The sequence below is a fragment of the Hipposideros armiger genome, unplaced genomic scaffold, assembly GCF_001890085.2.
Source record: "Hipposideros armiger isolate ML-2016 unplaced genomic scaffold, ASM189008v1 scaffold_569, whole genome shotgun sequence".
Classification (NCBI taxonomy): domain Eukaryota; kingdom Metazoa; phylum Chordata; class Mammalia; order Chiroptera; family Hipposideridae; genus Hipposideros; species Hipposideros armiger.
In genome coordinates, this window is record NW_017731919.1 from 1,215,017 (window position 1) to 1,228,380 (window position 13,364).

The following is a 13,364-nucleotide window of genomic DNA, read 5'->3' on the forward strand; positions in this document are numbered from 1 at the left end:
TTTTTTGGTTTTGGGCTGTTCCTTTTCTCCTATGCACTGATTTTTATAATTCTATTGAATCTGCATTGCTTGTTCAGCTGATGGCGAGGAGTGATTCAAAGGAAGGAACTTGGGAGTCAAGGAGAGGCCAATCTGGCTGGGGCTATGGATGGAGCCTCTAGGTGGTGAAAAAGTCCCCCAAGGACACAGGCCAGGCAGAGCAGCCCCTGGGAGAACTGTGTCACTTCATGGCAGGAGGGGTAGCCAGTCCAAAGTCCAGGTGTCCACCTTGGGGTCACAAGCAAGAGACACTGAGATGGTTCTTCCTGGGGTAGTGGTTGGCTGGTGCTCGGCTCTCAATACTTGGTCCTCCGGGAGGTAGTGGTGGACACGAAGCGGACGCTGGAACTGCGGTTGCTGCGGCCGCCGCTGCAACTGCTGAAGCCCCCATCGGTTGGAAGCGGGCAGGGGATGCTGGGGGAGCAGGCCTCGCCCACAAGCATCGAGCCTCCCCGGGAACCCCCACTCAGCAGGTCCCCGCTGCCCACGACGATCCGGGAATTGCCCAGGTTGGAGCCGCAGGTGCTGCCAGAACGCTTGCTGCTGCCAGAGAAGGTGACTCCACCACGGGAGAGGGTGGAGCTGGCGAGCAGGGGCTCAGGTCCACATACCATGCCGCCCCGGGAGCTGCTCACGGCTGTGGCAGAAAGAAACCATCAGCAATGCTGCCATGCTCCCCACTGCAGGGTGGGAAGACAGGGCTGGTGGCATCAGGGAAGTGGCCTAGGTTGAAATGGCTCCTATTGTCTATATAGTCAGTACCCACTTTCCTTTCTCTTGTTTGGGTGACTCAAAGACTGTGACTCCACTAAACAAACACACACACACACACACACACACACATCATATACATATATATAATATAATATATACATTATATATATGGCCAAAATCGGGCTGGGTTGTGTTGAAGGGGTAGTAAGCTGCATTATCCAGACAGCTGGAGTAATAACCTCAATAAAGCTACAGGGCTTCTCTCTTCCAATTATATCCTGCCCCTTGGTGGTCCCAACACTGCCTCTCCAACAAGAGTCCCATGTCACTGATGGCCCTGCTGTAGTCGTCTGGTCTCCACTGGGCACCCCCCCCCATGGTCCAGGACCCTAATCCAACTAAAGCTTACCTAGACCAGCCCCGCTGTGTACAGGCCCTCTCCTTCTTGCCTTTCCTCTTACCAGAATCCTTCCTGCCATCTGTGACCTCCACTCAAGCCTGACCTCCTGCAGAAAGCTTTTTGTTGCTGCCACCCCCTCTAGGCAGGCACTGCCATCCGAGCACTTGGAGCTCTGTCTGACTCACCCAGTTTGGCGCTCAGTTCCACCACACATCGATGTATATTTGTTCTTTTGGAGTCAGAAATCCAGGTTTGAATTCTGGCTATACTACTGACTATGTGACTTCTGGAAAATCGTGTATTTTCCGAGTGCGCAAAGGAGGGATGCCAGTGCCTGTTCCTCCCTGCAGGGTTCTTTTGAGGATTAAGCTGACAGCGAATAGGACTCATCTTCCTCAAAAGATTATAGTTCTAGAGAGCAAGGGCTGGGCTCACCTTCTTTGTGCTCCCACCCTGCAGTGCCCAGCATGGTGCCCTGCATGCTTTGGACATGACCAATACTTTGTCTGGCAGCGGCAGCAGGGGGCTCCCCTTCAGCCTGACCCATCCCACATCATGGGGAGGGAACCCCATGGCACAGGCCCTTCCATTCCTTCCCTGGCCTTTGCCCTTGAAGGACAAGGCCACTCAAAGCATAAAGGCTGACTCCCTTCTAGAACTCTCTCCCATCTAGGAGGACCTGCAAACCTTGGCTCTTGCTTACTTTGGGGAAGGCAGGCTCTGAGGAGATCTCAGACCTCTGCTCCCCTGAGTCCAGGGGCCAGCTGGTACCTGCTCCCCTGACTGTCCTAGCCAGCCCAGCCAGGGACCCCTAACCCCAATGTAAGCCTGGGTTTAAAAAAAAATTTGAAGGGCCACAAGAGAGAAGTGTGAAAAGATTTAAGTTTCTTACATATGTTTACTGGTCCAACACCTTCGCAGAACCTGGAGATAGAAAGAACTAAGTCAGTTCACAAATAGTGTTGTTTCCCGAAAGCCAGCTTGCAATCAGAGGGGCTTTCCTAGCTGAGTGGGCCAGTGGTTCTCACCTTTGTCCATACAAGGATCCAGAGAGCTTTGAGCAACTCTATGTCCCTAGACCTCACCTCAAAATTACTGAATCAAACTATTTGAGGAAATGTGTTTATTATAATAATAATAATAATTATTATTATTATTATTATTATTTTATTTATTTATTTTTTTTAGCTGAGCCATCCTGCCACCTGTTGGCAGCTCAGCAGCAACTCAGCTCGGGCCGTGAATGGAACCGGCGGCCCTGTTGCTCAGAGCTCACACTCTTGAGCGAACTCTTAACCAACTGAGCCACTCGGCCGGCCTATTATTATTATTTTTAACAAGCTAACCAATCGAGCAAAACTCCCTGTGATTCTGGTGCAGCCTGTCTACAAACTTGCATTAAGGCAGCACAGATTTAGAGCCATCTTCTAATCCCCTGCCAGGGGCAACCTGACTAATGCCTGCAGAAAAGTACTTGTTATTTCTAGAGATTGCTTATTTTAGCAGTTCTTCACCTGGTCCCCTCCCTCTACTTAGTCCAGATGCCTAAGCCTGGCCCATTCCCTCTTGGTGCACTGAGAGCACTCACCGGATTTCCTCGCCCTCCAGCAGGCGCCTGTAGGTGGCGATCTCAATGTCCAGGCCCAGCTTGACGTTCATGAGCTCCTGGTACTCACGCAGCTGCCGGGCCATGTCCTGCTTGGCCTGCTGCAAGGCGCCCTCCAAATCTGCCAGCTTGCATTTGGCGTCATTGAGGGTTGCCTCACCCTGCTGCTCCGCCTCGGCCACCGCGGCCTCCAGCTTGGCCCGCTGCAGGGAGGGCAGTTTGCAGGTGGGCTTTGGCAGGGACTAGGGGATCCCTAGGTGGGGCTTGAAACACTGCCCCTTGTTGGTGGGGACACAGCCTGGTGCCAAACCAGGGATGGAGCCCAAGGTGGCTGCTTTCCTAGGGACTCTGATCCTGTAGTTAGATGTTACCAGTGGGTGGAGCATTGTTTTTCTTCAGTTTCCATTCCCACTAATTTTACACTTCCTGATTTTTGCTGCTTCAAGAGCCACGGGGTCCAGAGAATAAAGCTATTCTTTCTGTCTGCCCCTCCAAGTTGGTCTCAAGCCTTTTCTTCTATATGAGACTCTCTTTCCCTTCCACATTTTCCTCCTCCAGGAAATCTTCCTGGACTAATCTCTCCATTCTCCTGTTTCTGGGTCCTGGTGGCCTCCCCCACGCCATCAGACTTGGGCCTCCCCAAAGCTCGGGGCCCTGCCTCTCCTCCCCTTGGGGATTTCTCTCCTTTCCTTTGCCCACCTGAGCCTTGGCGTGCTCAATCTCCGCCTTCAGCCTCTGGATCAGGCGGGTCAGCTCGTTGATCTCATTCCGTGTGTTGCGCAGGTTGTCACAGTGTTGGCCAGCTGTCACCCTCATCTCCTCATACTGGTGGGACAGAAGCATGTTCCAAGGGCTCAAAGGTTGGGCCGAGACCATAGCCCCATATGCGTTGAGGACCTCGGATCTCCACTGGATCCACTTCACTGTACATAAATCTCACCCCAGGGCTGCCTACACCACTTCCCCAGGCCACTCCTGCCTACCTTGGTCTGGTACCAGGCCTCAGCATCAGCCCGACTACGCCTGGCAACCTCTTCATACTGGGACTTAATTTCACAGATGATCCCATCCAAGTCCAGGTCCCGGCTGTTGTCCATTTTCACGATGACTGATGTCTCTGAGATGTGCGACTGCAGTAACTGAATTTCCTGTGTTGGAGAATTAGCAAGAAAGATGGGTTCAGAGTTCCATCGGTGGCTGGGACCCTGCCACAGGGACCCCAGGAAGTGGTGTCAGGAGCAGGCAGCATTGCTCATTTGTTCATAACAAAGCAATGGAGCAGGCCATCCAAACCAAGGGCAAAGAAAACGACGTGATCAAGAACCATTTCAGTTTGACTTTAAACCCTTGTTATATACTTGGGCACATCCCTTTAACACCCTAGCTTGCTTAGGTGAATATTAAAACCATAGGGGTGTAGAAACTTGGTGGAGAGGAGTGAGGGCCACTCTAGGGCTTCAACTTTTCTTTGGATTATCCACAAAGTAGCTGTGCTTTTCATGGATCATTGAGAACTGACTGTATTTTAGAACGTGGTGGTCTAGGAATTTCTATATTCCATGTTCTTAATATATAGAACTGGGGAGCTTGAAACTAGTCTGCAAGGTGAAGCCTCCAGAGGGAGCTTTCTTTAGCATTTCCACTTAGAGCTCAACATTCAGCTCTGGCTGGGTCTATACCAAACTAGACAGACCACTTATGAAGCAAAAGAGAGCTAGTTCATTTGGCTAGTTAGGTTAAACACAATTTTTCTTACATCCCCTAGCAAATCAGTTTTCCAGAGTCTTCTATTCAATATGTAGGAAGTGACATTCCTAGAACCCAATCTTTGGATTGCCCAACAAGGGGTTGGATCATAGATCCACGGAGTTTATTCATAGATCCGAGTCAGGCTGATGAGAAGCCTGCTTACCTTACCTTCTCCACTTGTAGATACATCAACATATAGAGGATATAGACATGAGTGGGAAGACGTAGAACATAAAATGTTAGAAAATATGCCAGTCAAGATGAACCCCCAGGGGGTCCAGGTCAAGTGCTGATCTCGTATGGCTTATAGGGGATGAGCCCTTACCGCCATGTATAAGGTTTTCATAAAGTCAATTTCCTGAGCTAGGGTATCCACGTTGGCCATTAGATCAGATTTATTTAAGAAAGCTGCATCCACATCCTGCATAAAAGAGAGAAGAACATGTTGCTCATTACTTGTGCAGTTTAAGCTCCCCACCTTGGCAGAGTCTGGAGATGGGTGGGAAGGTCAGACCATTCCCCACAGGTCAGGCCAGGCTTTGGGATGGGTGGTAAAGTCACTGGGGGGACATGTAGCTTAGTGACTATTCTTCTTCTTCCTACTGCAACATAAAAACTCCCCCTGGGTTGCTGCTGGATCTTTCCGGATGCTTATTTAGAGGCAAGCAGACTCCGGATAATCCAAGACTCTTAAAAGGTCATCTAAATAATCTAACCAATCCTAAATAATCTGAGGTCAAGTCAGAACTTCGAAGGGAACCTGTTGTGACCTTAGGGATTCTGCTCTGTGTGTGTGGTTCCAGACTCTACAGGGCTGCCTGGGCAGTTTCCCGGGGCAGGGGGGCGGGGGGCGTGTCTCAAGAACATCTGCCTCTCTGGAGGAGAAATTTTCCCTGGACCTGTTGCTCTCCCTTACCTTCTTCAGAGCCACAAATTCATTCTCAGCGTTGGCCCGGAGTCCCACCTCCTCTTCATACCTGGATGATAAGAATTAAGAGGGTGAGTTCTCATTCTGAACTGAGAACCAATGACTTGCAACTTCCAGTGAGCCTCTTAAGAGCTCGCTGCTCCATCCAGGAGCATGGTTCCCTCTTGCCACCTACATATTCTCAGACATTCTATTTCTTCTTTAAGATTTTATATGAGCCAGTGTCTCTTAGTTTCTCCAAATCCCTTTTACTTTCTCAAATTGGTTGTAGGTCTGAAAATCTGGCCCATGCTTCTCTGCTGGAAAAGGTTTAGGGCCATTGCACTTGACCATAGAGGAAGTAGGACTCAACTTGTTGCTGAACCTGGGCACTGTTCTGAAAACCAGAGGGCTCCTTTCTCTGGGGCTAAGCCACCCATTCCCACAGGCAGGACTCGGGAAAAAAATCCCCAATTCCAAGTTTCCCTTTTCCTCAGGACCCATGAGGACCTCCTTCTCCCTTACTTATCACTGCCCCCCCCCCACCTCTGTCTCCAGGCTGGGTTTTGAAACCAATATTCAACCCTGGTCCTTCCAGCTGCTGTCATCTGAGCTTGGCTGCTGCTTTGGGGACCTGCCCATGCCCATCCTTGGTCAGTGCAGTCCATATGCCACTCACTTCTTCTTGAAACCCTCAAGGACATCCTGCATGTGGTTCCTCTCAGCCTCAAGCCGGGCCCGGTCGCCGTTTGCTATATCCAGCTGTCTCCGCAGGTTGGTAAGGTAGTTCTCGAAGAGGGGCTCCAGGTTGCTCCTGACACATTTCTGCTCTTGAAGGAAGTTCCACTTGGTCTCTAGAAGCTTATTCTGCTGTTCCAGGAACCGCACCTAAATCCACAGGGGCACAGAAAGGGCAATTGAAGTGCTTGATAGAGTCACCTATATGTCGACCTGTTCTTCAGATGGCCAGAGATGACTTTCAATCCTGTGGTGACATCATTCTCTCCTCTGTTGACTTTCATTCCTCCTCTAATTTAGTAGAACCTGGAAGAGCAGGTCTGCGATCTCCTCCTCATGCTCAGTCAGGTTTAGCTACAAACAGAGGCTTTTGAACCAAAGCACTTCAATGCCATTTCTCCTTCTACCCTCAGAAATGTGTAAGCTGGTTCACCAGGAAGTTGGAAAGATCGACTCTGCTTGAGCTGGAGTTTGTCTATATCTAAACACTGATGTCAGCCATCCCTGGTAGGAAATGAAGAGCAGAGTAAAATACATTTGGGGTGGGATATGGCATTAGGAGGTGGGAATTCTCAGGTTATAGGTCATACCCATCATCCTAGATATTCTGTCAGCTGAGACCTGTAGAGCTGTGGAAGAACTTAGAGATTATTTGCTCCAAACCCTCATTTTAGATGAGGAAACTGAAGCTCACAGAAGTTAGTTTCCTATCTCAGAGACAATCAGAGCATCCATGCCATCCTTGCAACATGGGATGTCGGTTCCACAACACTATTCCTCTCATCAGCCTAAAGATCAGTGACTATCCATGGTGGTTCCCAACTACTTCCCTCAATCTAGGCAACTAGGCTGAATCTGGATACCCCACGTGGGGGACATGAATTCTTTGCTTGGTTTGTACAAAAATTACTCAACTCCATTCTCCACATTCCTAAGCCTGAACAGATGTGGCCACTCAGCCTCAAAAACTATGAAAACTTCAAAGAGAGCATGAAGATCTCAAAGGACAAAACCTTTTAGACCCATACCAGCCAACACCTAGCCTAAGTCCTAATGTTTCTAGCCCATTTAGGAGATATTTCTAAGTGCCTAGGTAGTAGTTCTTTATTTGTTCAGATTTGGCTGGATGTCCTCTTTCCTCCAGAACACACAACCACCATGTTAATCTATCCCACAATGCAGTGCTCCTTAGGCTTGTCCTTGCTCTGCAGCACAGTGACCCCAAAATCATACCTCAATGCCTTTGGTTGACACCTGAAGGATCTGGGGGTCCAGGTCGATGCTCTAGGCCTGGGTCATTTCTTCTTAAGGGAAAGAACACCCCAATACATTTTGGCTCTCATCATCCCAGACCCAGAAATTGAGCTATCATAGGTACCTTGTCAATGAAGGAGGCAAATTTGTTGTTGAGGGTCTTGATTTGCTCCTTCTCGTCCTTCTTTACCTTCTGGGCATTGGGGTCAATTTCCAGGTTGAGGGGGGTCAGCAGGCTCTGGTTAACAGTCACTGCTGTGATAGATGGGGCTGCTGGGGCTCCAACTCCTCCAACTCTGTAGCCAAAGCAAGGGCCACTGAAGCAGTAGCCAATACCACTGCCAGCCCCAAGCCCTAGACCAGCACCACTCCCATCACCATAGCCAAAGGACATCCCACTGCCAGCACCAAAGCCAACTCCACAGCGGATGGGACGAGGGCCTACAGCTCCTATCCGGGGTGAGCACGACCCATAGGTGATGACGCTCCGACTACCAAAGCCACCAAGGCCCCGGAAGCTGGGCCCACTCCTGCAGGGGACAGAGCTGGCCCGGAAGCAGTTCAGGTTCTGGCGGGCCATTACTGAGCAAGAGCTGCCCACGTGGCGATCAGAGCTGACTCGGTAGGAGCGGCAAGACATGATGGCTTCCTGGGCGAGAGTAAAGCAGCAATTGCAGAGTAGGGTGAGCTGGAGCCGGGAGTCCCTCTGAGGCTAGTGGAACCCTCTAACCCCTTTTATGTGTGTGGGCATCTGAGGATTGGCCTCATAAAAATGGAAAAAGCCATTTGGAGGCATTTATGAGCTTGGGTAGTTAGCAGAAACTCTTCATGCCTATAACCTCCTTAATAATGAGCTAATCTCAGACACACCTATTCTCCTTAGGATCAGGGCTATAACATCAAACTATAAACATTAAAAATGCATAGACACATAAATATTATGGCCCTATTTTTTCCCACAAGTCCACCACAATTCCCATTATGGGGACATTAATTTGCTTTGGTCATAAATCCAATAGACTTTTTCAATGCAAGTGTGGCTAACCACCAGAAAGTTAGAATGCTGACAGCTTAAGCAAGCGGCGCACACGGGATACATCTATATAGACATACCCCCTTAAAGAGATGGGGGTGTTTAGAGGAGAGACAGGATCTACAGAGCTCCCAGTAAGAAATGATATAGCGAGAATACAGTTTATTGCATCTCTGTAGATGGATTAATTAGTCCAAAAACCTTCTTATCTATCTTCCATGATCTGGTTTGGCTGTTTACATATGAATTCAATCTTTAGTCAAGTTCATTTGGGTTAGTGTAGACACATGTCTAATTTGAGTCACTCAAAGAAAATTCATTCATTTATTCACTCTCTCACTCATTCAATTCTCAGATGCCTACACTGTGCCAGTCAGTGTGCTTGGTACTGAGGATACAGGTATAAAAAAGACAGTCTCTATCCTTATGGTGGACAGTCTCTATCCTTAACCTTGAGGACTTCCACCAGTCAACACTTCTGTGGCATAATTTGAGGCCAAAGCATGCCAATAATTTGACCATATATCTGTGTGGAAAGTTATCCATATGAGTGTGAGTCCCGCCAGATATATATAGGGCTCATTTATGGCCCAGTCTAGGCAGGCTCCTTAAATTATTGGTGAAACTTAGATTAGGCTAGAGAGACACAAAGCAATAAGCATCAAGATAGAAAATGAAAAGTTCTAAGCAACTGGATATTGTTATCAATATTGCAGATGTTTCAGGACCCAGAGTGACGTAGTTCATCTTACCTGTGCTGTGCTTGGGGAAACTTGTACTTAACTGGACACTGGATTCTACTTGGAAGGGGATGTATGCTTTTGACTGGAGCTATGCATCTCAGGTCTTTTTCACTACCTCTTTTCTTCCCAATCTCCATACCTTTTATTTCTTTTTTTTGGTCTTATTGCATTAGTTACAACTTCCAGTATAATGTTGAAAAGCAGTGGTGAGAGGGACACCGTTGCCTTATTGCTGACTTTAGTAGGAAAACTTCAAATTTCTCACCATTCACCATGATGTTAGCTGTAGGTTTTTTGGTAGATAGTCTTTATTAAGTTGAGGAAGTGCCCTCTATTCCTAGTTAACGACTGTTTTCCATGGACCCAGGTGTACGTCTAATGGGAGAAGAAGCAGAAAAATAATAACAAGAGAATACTTCTTGTGCAGATTACCAGTAACCTCCATGTTGCTAATTTCAGTGCTCTGTTCTCAGCCCTCATTTAACTTGACTTATCAGAAAAAAAAAATTGAGACAGTGTGGTGTCTGGAAACCAAAAGAAGAAAACGTTTTTTAAAAAAGGGAATAATCAACTGTAGAAAATACTGCTGATAAGACACCAGTGCACCTTTGGACTCATCCCTTGTACCTTTTCTCATCTTTATCTATACTCATTCCCTTGGTGATATCATACAGCCTCATGACCTTAAATATTATCTGTCCGCTGATGACTTCCAAGGCACATCTCTATCCTCACATCCCTTCTGTACTCCACATGTATACTTGATCAATGTCTCTATTTGGATATCAAATAGGCATCTCAAACTTAATATAGCCGAAACTGTTTTTCCAAATGTTCCTACTAAATACGAGTCATATGTTCCACTTGCCAAGCTCATTATCCCTGCAGTAGCTCAGGCCCCAAATCTGGGAGTCATCCTTTATTCCTCTGTTTTTTCCATATCCCACATTTAATCCACTGGCAAATCCTACCTTCATAATGTACCTGAACTCCTCCTACTTCTCACCACCGAGCCTGTCACTTCTCACAGGATTTATTGACGTATCCCCCCAGCTAGTCTTTCTGTGTCCCCCTTTGCCTCTTCAGTCTTCTTAACACAGTGATTCTTTCAAAACATGTTAGATCATGTCATTTCTATGCTCAAACCCCTCTAATGATTTCCCATCCTACTCAGAGTAAATACCGTACAGGACTCTATACAATCTGCCCTCCCCTTTCACTGACCTCAGCGCCCTTTATCTGTCCTACTGTTCTCCCTTGCTGCAGCCACCCTGGATTCCTAGTTGTCCATCAAACAGGCAGGAAAACTCCTGCCTCACACACTTTCCCACTTGCTGTTTTCTCTGCTGGCAACTCTTTTCATCAAATACCTACAGGGCCAGGCCCCTCAACTCTTCTAGGTCTTTGATCATAGGTCACTCTCTATTTAACCGCACCCCGTGTACTCCCTGTCCCCCTCCCTGCTTCCTGCTTTCTTTAGCAGTCCTCCCCATCCGAGGTCCTCTCCTGCATGGATTTGCTTTTTTATCGACTGTCATCCCTGGCAGAATAAAGCTCAGAAGGCAGGCACTCTTGCGTGTTTTGCCCTTCTCTGTATCCCCAGTGCTTAGAAAAGCACATTGTAAATATGTTATACAGCTTTATTGAATGATGGATACACCACAAAGATTAAAAGCAGGAGGAAAAAGGGGAGAAAGAGCAGGGTGTAAAAGAAAGAGGAATTTAGGCCTTTGGTTTTGTGAATATTTCAGGAGGAGACTCCAGGCTCCAAAATGGACAGCAATGGCCCTGGAGATGACAGAGAGACAAAAACGCCAGTGCTTACCGGGGAACCAACCCAGTTTGCCCACCAGCTCTGGCCTCTCAAGGTGTGAGTGGTGCTTGGGGGATAGGGCATCCCCTTCCTCCGAGGCCGGGCAAGGGGATCCAGGAGACCGGGATGGGGACCAGTGGACCCCTGTGGAATTGAAAGGGGGGAGGAGAGCAGGAAGAATGGCACAGGGAAGACCAGCAAGTATGCCAGGCCCAGGACCGAAGACTTGACATAGCCCTTGGAGTTAGACGGACCTAGATTCAGTCCGAGTGTTGCCACCTGCCAGCAGTGTGGAGGACAATGTGCACCTAGGGCAGGATGGTGGCAGGGTTCTGCTCTGGGAGGCAGGCAATAAGGAGTGCTTGTCTGTAGAGAACTTAAAAGCACTAATACAACTAACTAAAAGTTGGTCAGCTTTTTATTGTCACTGTGCACTGCTAGTCAGCAAACACTCCCCTTCCATGGTATACAAGTGACCTGGGGGAAATTGTTTAACTTCTCTAAGCCTCGGTTTTCTCATCTATAAAATGGAATGATCCCTGCTTCCCTACTGTGAGGATTAAATGTGAAAGTGTTTAGGGTGTACACAACGTGGTTATTGTCATCCATTTTTCTCCCTGCTGACTTTCCTCCTTCTCTCCCTCCCTCTTTTGCTTCTGCCCCTTTCCCTCTCTTGCACAATCCTCCCTTCACTTCTAAGTAGTCATCTCTGTTCCCGTCCAGCACCCCACCTCCTTCCCACTCCAACAAGCACTCACATTACCCCTGGGGCTGTCCCCTATCTGGGCTCAGCTTCCTTCAACCCTAACCAGGCCAGGCAGGGTGGGGGTAAGTGGGACCAGTCAAGCATAACCCCTGTTCTGGGATGAGCTGACACCATCAGCAATTTATAGTTTGAGGCACTATTTCACCAGATGATGCATAACACAACCCTCAGTCATTTTTAGGGGTGGCAGGTGGGGAGATGGGGAGGAGTCGCCCTGGAAACTCTGGGCTGGAGGTTTTGCTGCTATGACAGTTTCTTCTTCCGGCTGTTAGTGGGCCTGGATGTAATCCTGAGGTCTGCTGGCTGAGCCCAGCCGCAGCACCTCACTGTGCTGCTGTAGGATGACTGCTGGCTCATCGTGATGCTATCTGTTCAGTGGGGACAGGGAGAACTGCTGACAGGGGTGGGGAGGAGGAGGTGGGTGGGGAGGGGCCCATCCTGGTTGGCTAAGCAGAGTCTGGGAGCCCTGGGCATACTGTGGCTGTGTGTGTGTGTGTGTGTGTGTGTGTGTGTGTGTGTGTGAGCGAGTGAGAGGGAAGGAGGGTGACAGGGAAATCCCAGATGCTAAGAAGGCTTTGCTAAAAGCCGCCTTTTTCAGAGCGTTTCCATTTCACCTGGGGACAAGTTTGTACTGGAGAGAGGGCCTCACTGGGAGATGCTCATGCTGAGACCTGCCGTGTAAGAAGGGACACTCAGGAGTCCCCCAGCAGAAGGAGGCAGATGGTGGGAGAGGCTGAGTCCACCCCTGCCTAGGCCTTCCACCCCTCTGCCCTCTCAGACTAATGACACAGATAAATCTAAACACCTCCCGGGAGAGATAAAGCACCCTCTTATTTGGGCTATCGTGTCCCTTCTGGGCAGGATGATTTTGTTTTTCAGGTTTAACCCAAACTCCTCACACTGCCCACACAGCTTTACTTGTCCAAGGTGGAAATGTTGTGTCTCATAGGCATAAGGTCAGTTAGCTTCAACAAACCTTTATTGGGTGCTGATGCGTGCCTGGCCTTGCATTTGGGCGCTGGGATGGCTGGCGCACAGCCCTCTTCCTTCTATCAGACTCAGTGGTCCTAAGCTCGCCCTCCTCTGCTCACAGTGCCGTTTCTGAAACCATTTCCTCCAATCCAAGCCCCAGGTGGAGCGTGGCAGTAGTGAGTGCACCTGAGGCCAATGATGGGCCTGGGGTGAGGAAGCCATCCTGAAGAGACAAGTGTCTCTGGGGGCAGAGTCAGAGAGCACCTGAGGGAGGGGGCAGTGGGGCAAGGAAGGGCCTCGTGGGGAGAAGAGGGACAGGGAAATGGGAGAAATCCTGGGGAGACAGACACAGACGCAAGAAGCTCCATTTTGGGTCCTCCTACCCTCCCCAGGACTCTTTAGGTAATTCCCCCGCCAGTCCTCTGGGGGGCGCTCTGAAAGGGCCTGGATGTGGAGTCCTGAGGTGAGTAGAATGCAGTGAGGCTCTGGCTTCATGAAAACAGGTCTCCCTTTCTCCTTGAGGGCAGGGGCTGGGCGGTGCCTGATCCTCTCTCTATCCTGGCACCCTGGGAAAGCTGGCCCAGGGAGAAGCTCAGGAGATGCTTACCCAGGTGACTGGAATGTGGATCA

At 49.1% G+C, this 13,364-nt stretch overlaps 1 protein-coding gene across 1 annotated transcript; it reads right to left on the reverse strand.

The window, feature by feature from the left end:
• Window positions 1-335: 335 nt before the first annotated feature.
• KRT84 (keratin 84) lies at window positions 336-8,047 on the reverse strand. The gene is made up of 9 exons (XM_019623867.1): window positions 7,532-8,047; window positions 6,095-6,303; window positions 5,425-5,485; window positions 4,834-4,929; window positions 3,743-3,907; window positions 3,459-3,584; window positions 2,742-2,962; window positions 2,046-2,077; window positions 336-676 (listed from the first exon to the last, which is right to left on the reverse strand). Exons 1-9 carry the CDS (start codon window positions 8,045-8,047, stop codon window positions 336-338), a joined length of 1,767 nt encoding a protein of 588 aa, XP_019479412.1.
• Between the last annotated feature and the right edge of the window lie 5,317 nt (window positions 8,048-13,364).